Source organism: Tupaia chinensis, unplaced genomic scaffold (genome assembly GCF_000334495.1).
Source record: "Tupaia chinensis unplaced genomic scaffold, TupChi_1.0 Scaffold142914_1, whole genome shotgun sequence".
NCBI classification, from domain to species: domain Eukaryota; kingdom Metazoa; phylum Chordata; class Mammalia; order Scandentia; family Tupaiidae; genus Tupaia; species Tupaia belangeri.
The window spans coordinates 490,394-512,401 of record NW_006202759.1 but is presented as its reverse complement, the minus strand read 5'-3'; the positions used below and the strand labels follow the sequence as shown (position 1 = coordinate 512,401).

The following is a 22,008-nucleotide window of genomic DNA, read 5'->3' as shown; positions in this document are numbered from 1 at the left end:
TGTGACTCCGCTGAAATAAGATCCAATGATGAGTGAGCCTGTGGCTCAACCATAACAAGGGCCAAAAATCTTATCATTAACTGCTCTCTGTCATTACCCTGAGGGCTCCTCAAGACTGGACCACATTGGTCCTGTAACAATGCATACCTGATCACCCTTGTTTACCTCCACCTCCTATCCCTGTCAGAATCCTCTCCAGTCCTCCATGTCTCAGGGAATGAGCACTTTAAAGCTAACATCCCAAGGCCATATCCAGAGCTATGGATGTCACTTAACATGTGGAGAAGATTGCAAGGACTTGGGCATCATCATATCGACTGTTAGGCACATCATTTTAAACTTACCACAGCTGAGGTATCTGCATATTATATCAAATTTGGAAGATGTGAAATAGTGTAAAAATTGGCCTGGTGGTGAAGGCAGCTAGATCCCACAGGGTCGACTCTGTGGTCTGTGATCTGATGGCTTGAAAAACATCGTGGTCCTGCGTGCATTTTTGTTGAAAGAATTGAAAGGAAGAAGACATGGAGTAGAAGAAATTGAAGTGGGATCATATCCTACATGGTCTGTTTTCCTGCCTCCCCTCTCTCTGTTTCTCTGTCTCTCTGGTGAGCACATGTGCACAGAGTGGTCTCTGACTACTATTAGCTTTGACTCAGAAATAGAGGCCAGGAATGTCAGAGTCAAAGAAAATTAGTGCCACCAAAATGAAGATAAACATATAAGACAATAGATTCTAAAGGGGGTGGAGTATTAGCTCGGAGCATGATGGAAGTATAGGATAGTTTTCTCATGAAATTACCTATTGGAATGGATCTTGGTGATCATTTAGGCCAATATCCTAAATTGAAAATCTTGATGCATTGAAAGGGGAAGTAATACTTACTGAACTTTTGCTGTGGTCCAGCTGGGGATTTTATACACCTCATCCTAACCACAAGGCACATACCAGTGTTAATGATGAGGAAAGGCAGAGCCAGAGAGGTTCTGAATTGCTGAAGCACACCTAGAGTTCTGGCTCTTTGTGTGTCCCCATGGCGTGTTCAGGTTAGTGAGTGTTGGGAAACTCATACCTTTGGGTAAGGAGCGCCCATCAGGGAAAGTGACTGGTTTGCTGAGGTCTCTGCCAACAACAGGTACTGGAGGGTAGAGTCTCAGGGCCTCCTTGATACACATGGTGGTGTAGGGCATCTGGTCCAGGTGGTCCCTGAATGGAGTCCATTGTGGGAATGTGCGTGGCCCAGGAGGGCTAAAAGCTTACCGATAACATAGATGGCAGGGCTCCCCCAGCACTTGCTCACCAGGAGATGGAGGTACCATCTCCTAGGAGGCTTTGGATCTCTTCCCGGCACCTCTGCTGGTGCTCACGGTGAGTGGCTAGAGCATAGAGGACCCAGGAGATGCCACTGGCTGTGGTGTCATGGCCCTCGAACATGAACGTGTCCACTTCAGCACGGAGGTCCTGGTCAGATAAGGTACTCCCATGCTCTGCCTACGGGAGCAACAGGGAGAATATAGAGCCTATCCCTCTCTCTTGCTTCTGGGCACAGCCTCAGGTCTGTCCTCCAGACACTCACTTGGGCCAGAAGGAGGATGTCCAGGAAGTCCAAGTGCCTCCTCCCCCTGATCTTCTTTAGCTCTCCAGCCTCCTGCAGTTGAGCCTTTCTCAGTTGGATCACTCTGTCTGTGGCAAAACAGAGGTTCTCAGGTAGACCTGAGTGTAACAGCACACCCTAATGGCCCCATCTGTCCTACCTGCCTCAATATGGGTGCCAGGTAGAGCTCAGAGGGAATGTGGGAATGGGTGTACGGATCATGGTGAGGGCTCTCTCACCATGCAGCAGCTGTGCATCAACTTAGGAGCACAGTCCATGGAGCATCTTCCTGAATGTTACAGTCAATAAGATCAGGGAATTGACACATGTGACCCCTGTACTATACCTGATGCAACAGCATTGGAGATCCCCTCCCCTGTACCAAAGAAGTCCCTTAGCCTGAACTTGGTTAGGACCTTCAGTATTCCAAGGGACCTGGTTCTACCTGAAGGGACAGGCCAGATCCTTGGGGCTCTACTCGATAAGAGAGGGAACAGGAATCAAAGACAGAACCTGTGTGCTCATGTATAATCTGGCAGTTGTGTAGAGCTTGGCGGCCAGCAGGGGTCAGCCTGTATATGAGATCATTCCGGTAAAAGACATTCCTCACGCGAGAAAATAATTGTTTTCCCATGTCTCCAATGGCCTGGAGGTAGCACTGGGACTGCCTGTGAGGAGAAGATGCAGAAGGGAACAGATGCAGACAGTATGGAGGTGGTGTCTCTGACTCATAGGCACAGTGGGACTCTGGGTGGAAATTCACTCAAACAGTGGGGACAGGATACACTGAGGCAGCTGTCACGTCTGTCCTACATTTCTTATGACTCCCCATCCTTTATGTGATAGCATGAATAGCCAGGCTACTCTCATGGAGGGATCAGGGCTCCATGAATGCAGCTGGGTCTGCTCTGGTTTGGATTCAGAACTTGCTCAGGGTGGGGTAGAATGTTAGTTCATGTGGAGGTGAGCATGTGAGCTGCCTCACCTGCCTCTCACGTGTATCCACAGCAAATTGTGAGAACAGGAAGTTGCAATGAAAGGATGGTCACTGACCTGTCCATCTGGCCTCTGCCCTGATAACTGAAGGCGCACTTCATCATGGTGTCCAAGGTCATCATGGACATGTGTCCTAAGATCTCCAGAGGAGTGTCCTGGTCAGTGAGGTTCTCCCATTTGTCCTTATGGGGCAAAGGAACAATGACTTTCTCAATTTCCCCAAGAGTTCTGAGGTAAGAAGGCTAGGCTTTTCCCCCTGTCTGTATGTATTCTGATGTGATTTCCTCAATGTATAAAGCACTCAAGGCTTGAAAGTAAATGTTTATAAAATGTTGTCTATGTTCTCTCAAAAATATTTTTAAAATAAAATTAAACCTGTTGTCTCATAGTTTTTTTCTTTTTTCCATTTATTTATTTTTACATTTTTCCACATTTACTTTACGTATCAAAAAATTTTTGTTCATACTCCATAGTTCTTGACAGATAATAAACAACTTTTGAAATTTCATAATACTGAATTTTAAAGATAATATTCAAAATGTTTCTTATAATTTTTGTATAATTTTGTTTCTGACTCTATAACAACAGAAACAGTATGGTTTTAAATATTTTTGAGAAAATATTTACATGTCAACTACTCAAATTTCTGAAAAGCAAATGTTGAGCACCCTAGTCACACATAAGCCTTCTCACTTCAGCCCTGCCTACCAAGTATTCTGTGATATACCATCTGCTAGCGAAGATCAGTGTCTTTCTCTTCCTTCAAAGTCTTTCTTAAGATAATCCTCTGGTGTGGTTGCTCTTTTGCAATCTTTACTGATTACAATGTTGGGGTGGAAAAGTCCAGGTTATTTTATATTATAAATTCTTTCATATATCTTCTCTAATCCTCTCTGCTAGGCAGAACTATTTATGGTGCCAGGGCCATCTTTCTAAGAGCTTCTGTTGGCTTACTTAAAATCCACTTTAGTTCCATAGTTTTCTGATTAATCTTCAGGTATGACATTCCCTGTCTAATAATGAGTATTTCCAATGTCTGATTCAATACAAGAAGCATTATTGAACTTACACAAATAAACCTTCTGCCACAAAATAAGAATACTCCTAAATATTTCCAATTTCAGAGGGACCAGGAAGGAAGAAAAGTTTATGTTTCCATTTAAAAAACAAACAAGAAAAATATTTTACCAAATTGTTGAACAACTATCAACAACTCAAAGGAAAGTAAAATGTTTAAATTGGGAAAACAAAGCATAGTAAAAAAAAAAAATCAGGAATGTTTTACTCAAAAGTCATAAAACTCTATTTTGTAATTTCAGTCTTATGTTAAACTCTCTTCTGTTGAATATGCAGTGTTGCTGTGGTCCAATCTCTCTGTTTAAATCCTGGAGGTTAACATTTAATGTTATTATTGATATTTCTTGTCCCTAGCATTAAATTGGTCATTTTCTTGTTTGCCTTTTGTTTTCTTATTTCTGAATGTGTCTTTAATTTTCCTGATAGAGCACTCCTTTCAGAACTTCTTGAAGAATGGGTCTGCTATTGGCAAATCTTTCAGATATTGTTTATCTGAGAATATTTTTATCCCTTCTTTCTATATAAAGGATAATCTTGCCAGGTATAGTATTCTTGGTTAAAACTGTTTTTCACTTTGGATATATTTTCCCATTCTTTTCTTGCTTGCATTGTTTCTGATGAGAGGTCTGAGGTTAACCTGATTGGATAACCTTTATAAGTAACCTGGAATTTCTCTCTTGCAAATTTTAGTATCTTGACTTTGTAGATTTGGCCAGTCTGGCTATGATGTGTCATGGAGAAGATCTTCTTGGGTTGATTCTATTAGGGGTCCTTTACATTTCTTGGGTCTGGATATTTGAATGCCTCTCTAGATTTGGAAGGCTTTCTTCCAAGATTTCATGGAATAGATTATCAATGCCCTTATTAGTTTCCTCACCTTTTGGGATACCGATTATCCAGATATTTGGATGCTTAATGCTGTCTAGTATTTCTTGTAGAGTATTCTTATTTTGGAGGGTTATTTTCACAGTTTTTTTTCTAGATCAGAGGTTTTGCCTTCAACATCTGAGATTTAATTTTCTACATGAAATAATCTACTTTTAATACTTCAAGGGAGATTTTGATTTCCTGAATGGCAGCCTTCATCTTGAATAGCTCCATTTGATTATTTTTTTTAAAGTGTGTAATTCCTCTTTCAAATCATGGGAGAACTTCAACACCTCCTGGAACTCACCTGTTTTCTCCTGCATCTTCTGGAGTTCATTATCTCTCAGCTCTTCCATCTTGTTTAGTTTTGTCACTATGACTATTCTGAATTCTCTATCAGACGTTTTCATGAGTTCCACTGTACTGCCTGTGGATGATGAGGGATTGTTCTTTTCCCTTAGGGGAGAGATATTTTCTTGATTTCTCATGTTTCTTGTGCCTCTGTGGATGTTTCTGGTCATTATGTGGCAAAATATATCCTCCACTTGCCCGAATATTTCATGAGTCTAGGAGATGGAGTTTAGAGCGTAGCTTCCCTGAACACACCAGAACACACCTCAGCTTTAAAATGGCTTCTTCAAGAGTCTAGGAGATGGACTTTAGAGTATAGCTTCCCTGAATAGGCTAGGACACATCTCAGCTTTAACATCTGTCTCAAGATATTTTGAGTTTGGTTTCAATTTAAGGAACAATTTAACATCTGTCTCATAATATTTTGAGTTTGCTTTTCAATTTAACAATCATCAATACCTTTTGGTAGGCCAGAAAACACTGCTTTTCAGAATAAAAAGAGTAGAGTTATTGCCTGAAATCTTGATGGCTAAGTTACACATGAGGGACAGGTGAACATTAAGGTGCAAATATGTCTGGGAAAGAGAAGTCGATGGGACCAGTATGAGAGGGCCATGGGAGGAGGCAAATCAGGGACATTAATTCTCTGTTATTTATCAGACTTTAGTGAAGCTAGTTGAGTGAGCGATCAGAGTCTTTATGAATGACAACCATGTTATAGGGCCTGCACTGAGCATGCAGACCTAGTGTCCATTTCCCTCCATGGAATGACTCAAATCCATGTAGATCCTGGCTGTCATCCTAGAATCCTCCTCACTCATGAACTGCCACTACCCAGGACATTCAAGGGAAGCTTGTCTCCTATAATGGACTCTTCTTAATAGCAGAGCCATTGGCACTTCTGCCTGAAAGCTTCCTGGGATAGGGTCTCATTGAACCATTACCAACGTGATAGCACATGTAAGTGATGACACCTATGAAAAGGAACTTGCCTGCTTTTCATATCCTATGTCTGGAAAACTAAAATACGTGGCCACATTATCCAGTGTATATATGTCTTCAGACTTGAGTATGTATGTCAGGCACATCTGTTTTACAGAGGTATATATCAGGACCTCTGGTTTTCAGAGGTGTGCTGTTCATAACTGGGTCTGGAAGTGAGAGTCCATGCAGTATCTGATGGCTTCTCTGGAAGTACAAATGTTTCAGTGGAATCAGAGAGTGTGTTCTCTGTGTGGGTGTGTAAAGCCGAGAGAGATACAGACTTACCAGCATCGCTTGGACCGAGTTTGCCATGAGCCTCACGTAGGGCTTGAGGATGTCAAAGTGGAAGGCTGGAGTCAACATCCGGCGGTGTTGGAACCACTTCTGCCCTTCCAAAAGGAGCAAACCACACCCTACACCGGAGATGATTGTGTGTATGTATATGTGTGTGTGTGTGTGTGTGTGTGTGGTGTGTGAGGGAGATGGAATCAGAAGGATGATGGGACAATATGGGAAAAAGTGGGAGAGGTTTGATTCTCAGGGGTGATTCTGGGGGAATCAGGTGAGAGTGAGACCCTCAACTAGGCTGAATGCAAAATATCTGGGAGAAAGATAAGGAAGTCACAACCCATTATGGGAATGTGAACTTCCCAGTTGGGCCTGCACTTCTAAGTGATTATGATGGCTGTGAGATAAGGGTTGAGAAGAGTAAGAGGCAGGTCAAGAGACCAGTATCTATCTGGATGAGGTATTTGGAGAGAACTGAGAAGAGATGTGGAAAGGAAATGAGCTCAGGGAGCTCACTCCACCTGTAGGAAGGGATGTGGTTTGTTTATAAGAAGAGAAATGAGGCAGGATTTAGGGAAGGAATCATGACAGCTGTGGCCTGTCACCTGTTGTTCTCAGGGAGCTAAAGAGATAGCTGTTGTGAAAACCAGTTGGCAAGCAGATTGCTGTCCTTGTTAGACATACATACCAATCCATGGGGTCAGGAATCTGTGGGTATCATGAACATTTGGGTCTGGTAGATAAGAAAGTGTGTTAGTGAGAAACTGGGCAACCAAATAAGGCAGGCTCTGAGCTCTAGTTCAGATCATTTACTGTCATCAGTTCTTGAGGTCTGTTAGATGGCAGTTTGTTCCAAGTCAGCTCTCACCTGCATCCCATTCTGTTCTCTCACCCTACCCTGAAGTTCAGCGTACACTCCGGAAGGCAAACTCAGTGCATCAACAAGAGAACAACCATACAACTGAGATGGGCAGTTGGTGAGTAATAGAGGCTGTATATTCTATGCCAAAGAAAGAGACAGAGCTTTGTATATTCTACAGATGGCTATGGTATTGTCACACTATGATCCAGGGCAGGCGACAATTAGAGATTCCAAATCAGTCAGTGTGGATATGGAATTTGTCTTCCAGATTTAAGGAAATTTACGTAATTGGTAACCTCAATTTGTTTTATAAAGTAAAAAACAGAATGAACAAAATAGTAAACGGTATTAGGCTCCATACCTATCTTCTTAAACATTCATTACTTAGAGAATATAGTTGGCCTTAGGCTGGATTTGTGCTTAATGGATGATTGGTAGAGGGGTAAATATTGATGCTTGACCTGCCACTTTCTCCTTCAATTCCACGACCCAGGGCTTGTGCTCAAGAGGGAAGAGGTGCTCCAGCTGGGATGAAGGTCTCACTCTCACCTGATCTCCCCAGAATCACTTTCATATAGTCCGGATCATAGACTTGGAAAAGGACCTTGCTTCCCCGTAGCCAACGAGGACAGGCACTTGGGAATTTCTCTACCCATTTCAGAATCTGTTGCAGCTCCTGGTCCTTTTGGAACTGTCAGAGAAAGAATAACAGCAAATAAATATTTTATTTTTTAAACATTTAAAAAATTATTTTTTTCCATGAGAGAGAGTGAGCAAGGCAGTATTCCAAATAGGTCTTGGACATTGTGATCCATTCTGTGTTTCAGCCTGGCCTGGTCTTGGGCATGTATATTCCTGGCATACTCAGAAAGCTTTTGGATAGGAAGCAGCAACATTGCCTGTGGCATTGCCTCCCAGGGTCTAATTTCCCCTCTGTGCCACTGTCTGGCCCCTAACATATACTTTACTTGTATGTTCAGCACTTGAAGACAGAGTTTAAGGGTAGAATGCCTGTAGAGAGGGCCATTCTGATCTATCAGCAGAGATTAGATGTTCTGAACTGTTTGTGATGACCTGGTCTGAGATCCAGTCTCTTGCTGTCTCCCCAGAACTTGGACAAAGGGCAGATTGTTTCTGTTTTTCATCTTTGACCCCAGTTAGAAGTGCCTTTAGAACATTAATATGATAAGTGCTTTGTAAATGTTCAGGAATTTGATGAACACAAATTTTCACACACTTAACATTAAGGATATGGAACAATTGTGTTCCCCGTAAAATTATATGTTGAAGTTCTAAATTTAATCCTTAGAGTGTGATCTTATTTGGAGATTGGACCTTACCACTGGTAATAGAGTTGAAATGAGGTCATTGTGGTGGGTTCTAATCCAACAGTACTGGTGTCTTTACAAAGAGGGACTAATTGGAGGGACCAGTAGTTAGCGTAATGGCTATGTCGCTGGACTCCCATGTAGTCAACCGTGGTTTGCGTCCCCGACCCGATGGCTTAAAACTCATGCTGGGTGCGTGTGTGTGCGTGCCCAAGATCCTGAGAGGAGAATGGAGGGGAAGGGACTGCGGCGTGGCCATCCCCCCTGGGGGGTGATTTCTCGCTTTCTGTCTCTCTGTCTTTGTCTCTCTGGCGAGCGCATGTGCCCTATAGCAAAAAAAAAAAAAATCTAAAAAAAAAAAAAAGAGGGACTAATTGGACAAAATGACATACCCAGAGAAAGGACCATATGTGGGTTTTTTTCTTTTAGAGGCTTTTGCCTTAGGGCATTCGTCCATACCCCAATGCCCTCTCACATATTCTGCTCCTTGGATTTTGGGCCTTTGTGCACATGCACCCAGATTGAATTTCAAGCCACCAGGTCCAGGACTCAAACTGCCATCAGCCAAGTGGGTGCCCAGTGCCTTAAGCATCACACCACCAATTGGCTCCAGTTTTTTTCTTTTTTTCTTGTGTGTGTGTGTGTGTTTCTCTGTTAGAGGTTTTCGCCTTAGGGCATGTGTGCCCACCAGATAGAGGCAGAAAGGCAGAGACATAGACAGTAAGAGGGAAAGTGAGAAACCACCCGTCAGGTGGGATGGCCACACTGCAGTCCATTCTGCTCCATTCTCCTCCCAGGACAAGCACACATACCCAGTGTGATTTTTAAACCACTGTGTCAGGGACCCAAACTACACTGGACCATGTTGGAGTACAGCCAAGTAACTGCTACATTACCTGATATTCCCCCTTTTTGTTTTTCTTTTTAGTTGCTAGTATGTGTGCTTGCCAGAAAGATAGAGAAAGAAAAAGAGAAAAAGAGAGAAGGGGAGAACACTTTTACCGATGGGGCATGGTCATACTGAAATCCCTTCTTTAACATTTCTTAATTCTCTCAGGATTTCTGGCAGACACACATACATGAACATGGAATTATTTTTAAGTCTCCAGTGCTAGAATTTGAATCATGGTTGATCATGAGAGATCTAGCTCCCTTAACCACTAGGCTATGGGGCTAGCATGTTTCCTTCTGGCTGAGGTGCTCACACCAGTAAGTTTTCTGTAATTCCTGGTTCTGGACATGATCATCAGTGTTCTTCAGAAACCCTATGGGTGGGGGGCAGCAGTTAGCGTAATGGCTATGTCGCTGGATTCCCACATAGTCGACCGCAGTTTGCGTCCCCGACCTGGTGGCTTAGAACTCACGCCAGGCGCGTGTGCATGTGTGCACAAGATCCCGAGAGGAGAACAGAGGAGAAGGGATTGCGGCATGACCATCCCCCCTGGGGGGTGATTTCTCACTTTCTGTCTCTCTGTCTGGCAAGCTCATGCGCCCTGTAACGAAAATCTCTCAAAAACAAAAAAAAAAAAAAAAGAAAGAAACCCTATGGGACTAACCCAGGTCCTGCCTACCTGTTCCCCACTCTAGGTACTCAGGTGCCCCCTAGCCTATCATATCCTCAGTAAACCTGCTGGGGTTGCCACCTGTTCCTGAGCAGGTCTGGCCAGAGACACCTGAATCACTGTGGAGAAGATGGTCCCCATGGTGGCAGTGCTGGTAACTTTGTAAGCAAATATGCAGTGCCCACCTGGCCTCCCGTGCCCTGGCCACACCATGTAGGCCGTGCTCCAAAAAACTGTTCTCACCTAGATGCCCTTAGGAATGGCAGCCACAAAGGAATTTCCCCAATGAGAGGTGTGTGCGTCCCCAATGAGAGGTGTGTTCGTGCGTGTGTGTGTGTGTGTGCTGGGGGTAGGTGGACAGTTAATAATGACACCTGCACTGGCAATCATGAGGCATGGTGGGCTCAGTCAGATCAGTAGGTATGCCCGAGACAGGAGGAAGGACAAGGGGACACATGGAAAACCAAGATTCTGGGTTCTGCATTTCACAGTCCCTGTCAGATTACACTCTGTACGGTGAGGAATATTTGTTACACCTACAAAGTGCTTATTCTTCATAGGCATTAACACTATTGTATTCTAAGTTTATTCACAAATCTTCTATGAGCAAGAAAATAGAAAAGGGAAGGAGTATGAGAGAGAGGAAACTACAACAGGGCTTTACACAGCAGTTCAGCCCAGCCCTGAATCGACTCCAGACTGTTGGCTAGTACAGGTTTGGCAGCCTCAGGGAGGTCTCCAGATTTGAACCCTGTAACTTCCCACATGGGATTATCTTCAGAGGGTTATATTTAAATTACTGCACTACCCTCTAGCCTGGCATGAACATTAGTTTTAACTCATACGAATGACAGTAAGTGCAACTGTGCTCTTTGCTCTGTGCCAGAACCACCCTAAGCTTATCATACCCCACTGGAATATTGCGATTATTATTATTATCAGTTTCTCTGAGAGATGAGGCTACAGAGGCATGTGGTGGGTATTTCATGTATGTGCAGAGCTGAGCCATGAATCTAGGGAACTTGGCAAAAGAGAACATACTCTTCATTGCCCAAGATGGCACTTGTCCTAGAGCCTGAAAGATGAACTTTGTCTAATACAGGTGACATTCTCATTCTTGACTTAGTTAAACCCAGAAGTAGTCAATAAATAAAAATGAGAAACAATATTATAAAAGTTAGCAGCATTTGGCTACAGTCCCTATTGGGCAAGCAGAAGTGGAGATGTATCAGCACTGAGAATCAAATTATTATATACTGCAAATTATCTACTTAGTGAATCTCCATGACCTCTAAAAGTCATCTATATAATGGGAAAATCCCTGGGGAGTCTTTTAGCGTTCCTTATATAAAATGCAGGCACAGAAAGATGACTACTGTATCAAACAGAAGATAACAACAGATCATCTGAAAGTCAATAGCACCACAATTTGCATGAAGAACCTGAGCTGCCATTGTCTTCCTGTTGTTGCTACTAAGGCTCCCTACATCAACTGCACTTGGCTGGAATGGCCTGGCCTCCTTCTTTGAGAGAATAGCGATCTCGGCCCTCTGTAATTCCTCTTCTGCAGATTCTGTTGATACTACAAACCTTGGTGATCCAACAGCCCCAGAACTGTGCTGTCCCCATACCCAGTGCTGGAAGTGCAGGAGGGAGGCTCTGTCTATCCCCCAGTCCTTGTGCTACTGCTTCTCTCTTTTCTCTTTCCACACACCTGAGCCAAGAGCCCCTCTGTACCCATCTCTGTGCTAGAAACTGGGAATAAGGAGGAGGTAATACTATTGGCTCCCATATGCTCTGGGTCTAGGGTAAGTAAGAGGAGGACTGGCACTAAATGGACCCTGTTTAATGGGATAACTCAACTTTGGCACCCCGAGCGTTGAGGACATTGACAGGTTAACCCCCGCAGGTGCCCACAACTGTCAGGTTTCAGCACTGAACTCACTCCTTCTGGAAATTCCATCGTCTGATGGAAACTGAGCCATTTGGTCTCCTATACCTGACATTACCCATCCACCAGAGCAGAGTAACTTCCTTTCTGTGGCTTGACAGCTTCTTAAATTCCAGTCTGTGGTCTCTGGTTTCTGTGAGAACCACATGGCATGGAAGGGTTGATGTCTGCATCCTCAAACAAGATATGCATACCAAGGAAGAAATTCAGTGACTGGGACAGAGAAGCATATAGAAACCTTGATCTTTTAGAATAGCTGTGGCTGCTAGGAGTTAGCAGCTTAGATACAAGGAATCCAGGAAGAACCAAACACTGCCCTCCAAGGGCAGGACTGCCAGCATAGCATCAGCTCAGCTGAGGAAGGAGTGTGTGACAGAGCTGATTAAATGCAGGACAGGCATCTGGTAATGCAGTGGCCTCCCTGTTGGAGGGATGAGTCCAGACCTGGGAGGTAACTGGGTGTGCCTCAGGGACTACCTGTTGGCCACACAGAAGGCTTTGTTTGTAGACTTGCTGAGCAGTTTCTGAAATACCTAGCCCCCTGGATCTTCCTACCTCCTACCTACCTCATGGTTGTGCCCGAAGAGCCAGTGGGAGGGAGGGGACGGGAACTGCTGGAGGGCTCTGAGCAGCCACTGTCTGTGCAGGTAGAGCTGGGCTGTCTTGAGCAGCAGCAGCAGCAGGCCCAGCAGGGAGACCCCTTGAAGGAGCCTGGACAGGCCATCTGGGAAGCTGCTGAGGCTCAGCAGAGAGATGCTCATGGTGCAGTGAAGGGCTCAGGACCACTGACTGCCCCTGGCTGTCACTGACCGCTCCTGATACCTGCCCAGTGCTGAGGGTTTTCCCCGCCCACTTAAGGGGAGGGGAGGGAGAGCAAATTTAGAGTTCATTGTCCAGGGGTAATTGATCTGAGATCCTCCTTGGGAAACTGAAGAAGAAAGCATTATCAGTGGACAGTGATGAGGTTTGTACGGGCCAACATTCTACTCTTCTTACTACTAACAATCATTTCGTGAAATTCTACTATATGCCAGGCAGTATGCAAGGTGGTCTCACACAGCTGCAGGGAGAACAGATATGATCCCCAACAACAAGGAATTCATGGCCTAGTTGACCAAATGCTCAGTAGGTCAGGATGACTTTATTTTTATAAGAAACTGAGCACTGAGAGTTAAAATGATGTGTTTGGAGATAGACAGCCATGGAGAAGTCGAGGATTAATTAGTCCCTGAGGGACTCCTACATTGCCTTCCCAGCTGCCTCTGAAATGTTCTGGGCTGGTCTCATCCTCTGCTCTGTTACGACCCAGTGCCTGTGCTGGTGGATGGAGCTCAGGACTTGGACACAGAAGGCTCGAGCCTCAGGCTCACGGCACAGGGATCCAGTTGCTCATGCCCTCTGAGCCTCAGCTTCTTCTTGTATTAAGTAGGATAATAATTCTTCTCCTCAGTACCTCATAGGACTCTCACTCTTTCACTAATTCAGGGAATATTACTTTTTTGGAGAGGTTATGGCTATAGGGCATGTGCGCTTGCCAGACAGATACAGATAGAGAGGCAGAAAGCGAGAAATCACCCCCCATGGGGGATGGCCATGCCGCAACCCTTTCTCCTCCATTCTCCTCTCGGGATCTTGGGCATACACGCACACGTGCCCGGCGTGAGTTTTAAGCCACCGGGTCCGGGACGCGAACCGTGGTTGACTACATGGGAGTCCAGTGATATAGCCATTACGCTAACTGCTGGTCCCATTCAGGGAATATTTTTTGAGCTTACAGTCTAGTGAGTAAAAGTAGAAAGTAAATCAATAAATTAAATATGATAAGGCTTTTCTGAAAAACTGAAATGCCCACTCTGGGAAGAAAATATCTAAAAACAAAGAAACCAGTGAAAGATGAGAAAGAAGAAGAAGAATTGGGTCTTACAAGAGTCCACCAGGTAGAGCGTGGTGGCGGAGGCCATGCAGCCAACACAGGCAGCGCCTAAAGAGTGGCCTCTCATGTCTAAGCAAGGCTTGGGTGAGAAGAGCTGCAGGCAAGACCATAGCTGCGAGCTCAAGCTTTCAACTGTGTTTGTTGTGCTGGTTTGTGCTGTTTTTGCTTTCAGTCTTTCTGCCATGGACTTTACTGTCATTATGGTACCCTATAAGGGTAAAATAACACCCCCAGCCTTACTTTAACTTTTACAATAAAAACAGCTAATAATCCTGACAGAATGTGGACCCCTAAGGTGGTGGCAAATGGGAATTATTTCGTGAGACTCACCCCACCTGCCTGGAAAATATCAAAAAAGAATGCTACATTCACTTCTCCTACTGGGGACTACATAGATAGCATTAGAAAGGTTTGGGTTAATGGAAAACTACTAAATTGATGAAACGACCTCAGTAGCTGGGAGGGGTTCAGGGGCTCATCTGCAATGCCCAAAGACCATGAGTCACCTTTGTTCTCAGGAAAAGGAAAAATTGCCGCTCCCCTGAGCCACATCCATTGTATAAAACAGCATGTAGAGGGTCACACATACACAATAACCTTTAGGTCAGTCATTAAGCTGCTTACAAGACCACATTCCTTTCCCATGTGGGCAATAGGCTCACCCCCTTAGCTGTAGATTACCTCAGGCTCTCCCCCTTAGCTGTAGATTACCTCAGAGATAATATAGATGTTCTACTTTAGTATATATTAACTATGTCTTTACTTAACCAGATAAGATTTCTATCTAGACCTCCGGCCTAGGGCTGAAGTGATCAAGCTGGCCTGGGGCTGAAGTTATCAAGCTTACTGAAAAACCTCTCATCCGGAAGGCCATACATGGTAATCAAGATCTAAGAAGAAAATATACCAGACAGATGGACTCCCTCGCCCTGAGGACTGCGATTGACTTCACCTGATCAAACAGAACAGTGCATCGTGTTTTATGATTATTGTTCCTATGCTTTTAATACTTTACTTTTTAGAGTGAAATCTTTTACTTCCCCCACACCCCTCATACTTCTATAAACATCCCTCAATAAAAACCTATGTCTCCTAGTCACAGACGCTGCAATCTTGAGCTTGCTCTGACTGTAATCAGCTGAGAACATGCTAAAAAGCATAGAGGTCTCTGCCTGATTTCCATGTTGCCTTCCGTAGAGTCTCAACCCACCCCGGCTGGAGCAGGTCTCTGGCAGCGTGGTTGGTAGTGGAAGGGACACCAGCAAAGTCTTGAGATCACATGTGAAGGAACAAGGGAAAGGTCCATGTTCATTGTCAAGTCCCTGCCCTCACTTTTCATGATTATCTCCCATCAGATCAAATCCCAGGCCCAGAATTCAGAAAGAGTCTCTCAACAGCCAGCCCATCCAGAGTAGGAGTATCCTCCAGTCCTGCTCCCTCGTCCACCTAAAGTCTCACTCCCAACACCCTCCTCTGCCCAATCTGCTGACCAGTCAGTCATTACAAAATCCATAGGTCCAGAGTCCCATTCTTTCCCCCTAAATCTTGGATCCTGTTCAAGCTACAGGTGGGGTGGTGGGGGTCATGCAACCACTCTCACCCTGTTCCCCTCAACTTTGCTCTAGTTTGTGGTTAATCTTCACCCCACATCCACCACCATGGACTTTTACCCTCTGACTCTTTCCTATCTATGCCCAGCACCTACTTTTTACCCCCAATGTGAGGGGGAGTGTTGGGGACAGCTGCACAGAAAGCCTGGCTTTGACTTCCAAATGTGATTCTTTTTTTCCTGAGTCCTTAATTTCTTCTTTGTGTTTGAGGTCCTAATGTGGTAACTACTACTTTTAGCAAGCACTTACTATGTTCTAGGTACTTAGCAAGTAACTTTCCAAGCTTTTTCTCACAATAACCTAAAAAACATGTTTTTAAAAAAGATCTCAAAGTGTAGGTGGGAAAGAAAGGAGCTAAGAGGTGAGTGGTATGTCCAGGGTTTCCCAGTTGGTAAGGAGTACAGCCAAATTCTGACAGCCAATCTGGCTCCAGAAGCATTGCAGTTTACCATTCACATTATGATGTAGTAATTCCAGTCCAAATGGCAGCCCCTAAGCTTTCCAGGGTGCATTTGTTGTTTGCTGTGTTTTATCCAACATCTCCAAGTATCAGGAAGATGGGACAGCTATCAACTACACGTTGACATAAATGCAAGCCTCACTACACAGGGCAGCTCATGTTGCCAGATGTAGCAAAACCATTAAAATGATGTTCTTTGGAAATTTTAGTCATCTGAGTAATGCTGATTATAAGTGATTATAGCAGAATATGGAGCTGTAGGAAGAATACAAACTGAATTCTTAGAATAATTATGCATGGCATCATTGAGAATTATTAACAAGTAAGCATCTTTCCCATTTGTTTGGTATCTAGATACCTGCACCAGTGACTCCCAGAAAGTTGTAGCTGGGCATTCTATATACTTACAATCCCTATCGTATGGCACAGGGGACTGCCTGTATCGTTGATGCTCAATAAATACCTACTGGTTTAACAAATGAGTGGGAAAAGGAATGATTAATTTTTGTACAGGGTAGGTCATCATTGTGAATGAAATAAATTCAGTTTTGGGTACTTTTTAAAAAATTAAGTGTTTTGTTTAAGAGCATGTGTTCTAACCAAAGAGAGAGAGTGAGAAATTCAGAAAGTAAAAGATGTTTTAGAAATAATTTTCAACATCTGGCCCATCAAAAATTTGAATATCCTCCAACCCTCTAGCCCACCTAATGTCTCACTCCCAACACTGTCCTTTGCCTTACCTGCTGACCAGTGAGTCATTACATAACCTGTATGTTCAGAGTTCCATTGTTTTCTCCTAAATCTTGGATCCAGTTCAGGCCACAGTCAGATAGTCATGCAACCAGGAAGAATTTCCACAGCATAATCCCTTCTCTCCAAGTCTCCTCTCAGAATTTTGGACACTCAAGCACACATGCCTCATATTCTTTTCAAGCCACTGGGTCTGGGGCTCAAACTGTGCAGCCATCCAGGTGGGATCCAGTGCCTTAAACTCCATGCCGTCTTCTGGCCCCATTGGGTACCACCTTTTTCTTTTTGTTTACTTATTTATTTATTTTGATTTACATTTTATCACATGCCTTTACAGTATACATTTCTTTTTCCACCACAAAAACCATGCATGTCAGCCAAGACAAGGATATTACTATATACATTATCATCAGCAAATAGCTTCTCATTTTTTTTCAATTAAGAACACTTTTACCTATTTTCTCCTCCCTCCCTTCCATACTAAATTTTTTTTCACATTCTATTGATTCACAGAAGATCCTAAATTATGGACAAAGACAGAATCTAGTGACAAGAACACTGTAATTTTCTTCTGAAACATTTTTTTCCCTCTTTCTCCATTCCTCCTTTTACTAAAGAGAGGTATGTACTAACTTATTTGGAAAAAATTAGTTTTATCCCAATTTGATCTATTATGTGTACAAAGCCCCATAAGAATTCAATTTCTGATTCAAGGCAACAAATACTATTGTATTATTGAATTTATGCAAAGAGCCATTCTGCCACAAAATAAGAATGCTCACAAACATTGTCCAATTACAAAGGGGTCAGGAAGGGAGAAAAGTTTATGTTTCAATTAAAAATTTTTTAAATAAATTGCTGACCCCAACAACTCAAAAGAAACCAAAAATTGTTAAATATGGAAGACAAAGCATAGAAAAAAATCAGTAATGTTTTAGAAAAGTCATAGAATTCTATTTCTTCTTTTTAATCCAATTGATTGTTTTCATATTGCCAGTTCAGTCTCATGTAATCTTTTTTGTTGAATTTGCAATGTTACTGTGGTCTGACCTTTATGTTAACATTCAATATTATCATTGCTATTTCAGAACTTGTCCATACCATTAAGTTGACCTTTATCTTGGTCATTTTTTGTTCTCTTATTTGTCTGTCTTTAGTTTTCTTGGTATAGTACATCCTTCAGAATTTCTCAAAGCACTGGTCTGGTGTTGCTAAATTCTTTCAGGTTTTGTTTATCTGAGAATGTTTTTTATCTATTCTTCTCATATGATGGATAATCTCGCCAGATACAGTATTTTGGGTTGAAATTGGTTTTCACTTAACACTTTGAATATATTTTCCCATTCTTACCTTGATTGCATTGTTTACGATGAGAGGTCCGATGTTAGCCTCATGGGGTATCCTTCGAAAGTTACTTGATGTTTCTCTCTTGCCAATTTTAATATCTGGTCTCTGTCTGTGATTTTAGTCATTTTGGCTATGATGTGCCTCAGGGAAGATCATCTTGGGTTGATTCTAGGTGGGGTCCTTTGTATTTCCTGGATCTGGATATTTGAGTGCCTCTCTAGGTTTGGAAAGTTTTCTTCCAGAATTTCATGGAATATATTATCAATGCTCTCATTAGTTTCTTCACTTTCTGGGATACCAATGATACAGATGTTTGGGTGTCTAATGGTATCTAGTATTACACGTACATCATTCTCATAATTCAGGGTTATTTGTTCAGTCTTTTTGGTGAATTTTTCTAGGTCAGAGTTTCTATCTTCTACATCTGAGATTCAATCTTCTGCATGATCTAATCTGCTTTTAATACGTCCAAGGAAGTTTTTTTTAAACATTTTTTAAAATTTCATTTTGTCTTTCATTCAATCACATTTTAGCTTACAAACTGAATATTTCAACATGTGAACATTTCTCTCTAGTTGATAAAACTATAAAAGTATCTTCAACAGATAATACCACATTTCTTTGTCCCATTAATGCTTTGCCTCTCTATTTGATACTCTATGACTGAAACGGATTGACTAAAGGATATAAAAACACAGTAAATGGATATAAATACCAGATATAGTGTGTGTGAAAGAGTAGAGTCAAGGAAGATTTTGCTTTCCTAAATTACAACCTTCATCTCTAACAGTTTCATTTGATTCTTTTTTATGGTGTGCATTTCCTCTTTCAGATTGTGGAAGAACTTTTTCACCTCCTGGTACCACCTTTACAAAGGAAATCAATATTTTTCATTCCTGGACACATCCTGGTTCAGTTATAGGTGAAGAAGAGGCAGAGATGTGGTCAGTCATTCCCATGGTGACAACTCAAAGCAGCCAGTCATCTGGGTAATCACTCCAAGCTCTTGTTTTCTGATCTATTCAAGTTGGATGCTGAGGCATTTAAATTTCTTACTTACTTATCCACCTACAAAAAGAGGTAGAGTTGGAGGAAAGGGATTATAACATGACCATTTCCCATGGGAGAAGGGGTACTTTCTCTTCTCCCTCTTTTGCTGCCTCTCTGGTAAGCACATGCACTCTAGCAAAAATAAACAAACAAGAAAACAACTCACAGGCTATTACATTGTCCGATGTCTTTATCTTCTGCAAACACAATGTAAAAGGATTTTATTACTACCAATAATTTAGTATTTCTGGAAAGGGGATTAGTCCATCTTTGGCAGTCATGTAGGCTGTTTTCTTTGAGTAGAGCAGGACTGTCGGCTGCTTTGTCCAAACGTCTAGATCTTCCTGTAATTATTTGAAATGACCATAATTATTGCTTCCTGAAGAGCACAAGCATAGGTTAATGGAAGAGCCTCTGGCCAGGGAAGAATGAATGATGCTAATAGTTTAGCCAATTGAGTTTTGATAATCCTACTCCTGCATTTCACCAGTCTAGAAGATCAAGGATGATGTACACAATAGAAATGTGAAGAAAAGATCACAGGTTACAGACCATTAGAGTGATCTGAATAGGGAAATGAGTGCCTTAGTCATTGTGGAATTCAAAAGGAATTTCCCAAGAGGGAGTTATGTTTTCCTAATATTTCACCTACTGTTTGGGCCATGGCTCTTTGGCATGGGAACACTCCAACTCAGTGGGAAAACATAAAGGTCATTAGAAAAACTCAACTCTTTTAATATTTAGTATGTTTAAGTAATCCAAGATTTTAAAAGAAAACTTGAAACACAGGAAATGATTCTATAAAAGATAGGATCTTTGTTCTGAGGCCAATTATCTAAAAAGCGAAGAAAATCTCTTGTTATTAAGAGCAGATTAACACTCCAAGAACAATCTTATTTAAAGAGAAAAACAATGCCTACCCTGCAGTCTAGTGGTAAGGAGGCTGGATTACACACGGCTGAGTGCAGTTGAAATTCTAGTCCTCAAAGCTTGAAAATATGTCAGACACGTGTGTGTGTGTGTGTGTGTGTGTGTGTGCCCCAAATCCCATCAGGATGAAGAAATAGAGGCAAAGGGACTGTGGCCTGACTATGCCCCTTTGGGGAGTGCTTTCTCTCTCCCTCTCTCTCCTTCTCTCCCTCTCTCCCTCTCTGTCTCTCTCTGGTGAGCACATACACCCTCTGACAACTAAAAAAAAAAAAGAGAGAAATCCAAAATTTAGTTTTGTTTAAGTGTATTGTTGATATTCGAGACTTGTATTTTAATGCCCATATAATAAATTAGTCAATTTGATCACATGTAAACTTCCCTTTACAAGTCTTTATAAACCCTCTACTCTTTTTAATTTCTTCAGATTTATCCAATTGTTTCTTCCTTTGTTTATGCTGAAACATTTTAAAATTATTTTTGACCAGAAAGCACACAAATATGAGAGAGAAAGTGAAAGCCCTTCCTTCCCCCAGTAGGGCCTGGTCACATCACAATCCTTTTTCCTCCATTTCACCACCCCATCAGGATTTCTTGGTGCACTCAGTATTTTCCAAGCTGCCGGGTCAGGACTTAAAGTGTGATCAGCATGTGGAATCTTGTCCCTGTGCACAGTGTTTAACCACTGAGCTACCAGCCAACCCTAAATAGCATTTTATTTATTTTAATAATTATTTTATTTAACTTTATTTACTATTATTTTTTTAAAAATATTTCCAAAGAGCAAGAGAGAAAGTGAGAAAGCAAACTTCCAGGCCTAGGACTTGAACTACGGTCAGCCATGTGTGAATCCAGTGCCCTTAACCACCTTGCCACCTATCTGTGCTCCCTAATAACTTTTAAGTTAGACAAAATTACTTTTCCTTCAGCCAGAAAATATTAATATATCCTTATACTTTTAAAGCATTTTCACTAAAACCATATCTTCTTCTTATTATTTTATAGTCTAAATACAGAAGTATTTTACTTTTGGTAGTTAACATTACATATGTTTGTTATATTTTTGACTCCCAGGAACTCTAATTTCCAATGAAGACTTAGGAAATAAACAATGAAAAAAATTAGTCATGTACCAGCAATTTATGAATACATACCTTCTCATTTTTAGAAACACAAGACTGTCCATAGAATAATTTTTAAATATGGAACAAGACACATGTATTAACAGGCTCAAAATGTTTAGTTTTTAAAAGAAGTCAAAAGCAGATAAACATTAAATTTGATGATTAGTGTTTGACTTTTCTTTTATTTTTTAAATTTTAGTCTACTATAGGATGTATGCACTTGCCAGAGAAAGACAGAGATAGAGAGGAAAACTGGGAAATTATCCTCTGGGGGTATGGCCATGCAGCAATCCCTTCTCTGCCTCTCAGGATTCTGGGCATGCACGTACATGATCCCACCGAGGTGATCATGTGGGATCCAGCCACCTACCTCTGCACCACCTCCTGCTCCAACATTTTCTTTTATTAGGAAATAATATAGATATTTAATAAATATCACTTAATTTAATTTAGCAAGGTTCTAAAGTATAATTAACAAAGAGGTTTGGAAAAACTTTAGATTAATGTATCATAAAATGTTTATTATTTTAAAAGTTTATTTACAAGCTTTTTTTAAATTTACATTGCATTGTTCACTCACTTTTTATAAGTTTCTTTCTTTCTTGAGTAAGTGAGAGAGAGAGAGCATCCCAACAGGGTCCCGATGCCACAACCCACCCCTAGTCTTCAACCAACCCTGGATCACGGGCAAGCACATGTCTGGTGAACTCGGGGAGGTCTGTGGACTTGATCCAGGAACGTTTCCTCACAAAGCATTGCATTTTACTTCTGTGCCACCATCTGCTATGCCACCATCCCCTATTTACTCACTGTTAATAATTATGTTTAGAAAGTCGTTATGAGACATCAGATACAGTTAGCCCTCAGAAGCAGGCAAGGGGCTGAGGAGCCCCAGCAATTACAAGGCTATCCACTCTAAGTCCTTTCCTACAGTTTGGCTGTCATC

General features: G+C 42.1%; 1 protein-coding gene across 2 annotated transcripts in view; it reads right to left on the bottom strand.

The window, feature by feature from the left end:
* LOC102474347 (cytochrome P450 4A6) overlaps positions 1-22,008 on the bottom strand; it is an 86,477-nt gene that overhangs the window by 4,512 nt on the left and 59,957 nt on the right. Inside the window, exons 1-9 of one of the 2 annotated variants that reach the window (XM_006163768.2) lie at positions 12,428-12,644; positions 7,570-7,711; positions 6,847-6,891; positions 6,156-6,283; positions 2,649-2,773; positions 2,109-2,263; positions 1,578-1,684; positions 1,302-1,492; positions 1,074-1,207 (exon numbers count right to left, since the gene is read on the bottom strand). The exons of the other annotated variant lie outside the window; for it this stretch is intronic. Coding sequence (XP_006163830.1) covers positions 1,074-1,207; positions 1,302-1,492; positions 1,578-1,684; positions 2,109-2,263; positions 2,649-2,773; positions 6,156-6,283; positions 6,847-6,891; positions 7,570-7,711; positions 12,428-12,622 — 1,222 coding nt within the window. The 5' untranslated portion in view covers positions 12,623-12,644. Of the gene's footprint in view, positions 1-1,073; positions 1,208-1,301; positions 1,493-1,577; positions 1,685-2,108; positions 2,264-2,648; positions 2,774-6,155; positions 6,284-6,846; positions 6,892-7,569; positions 7,712-12,427; positions 12,645-22,008 lie in introns of those variants that run through there. 2 annotated transcript variants of the gene reach the window in all.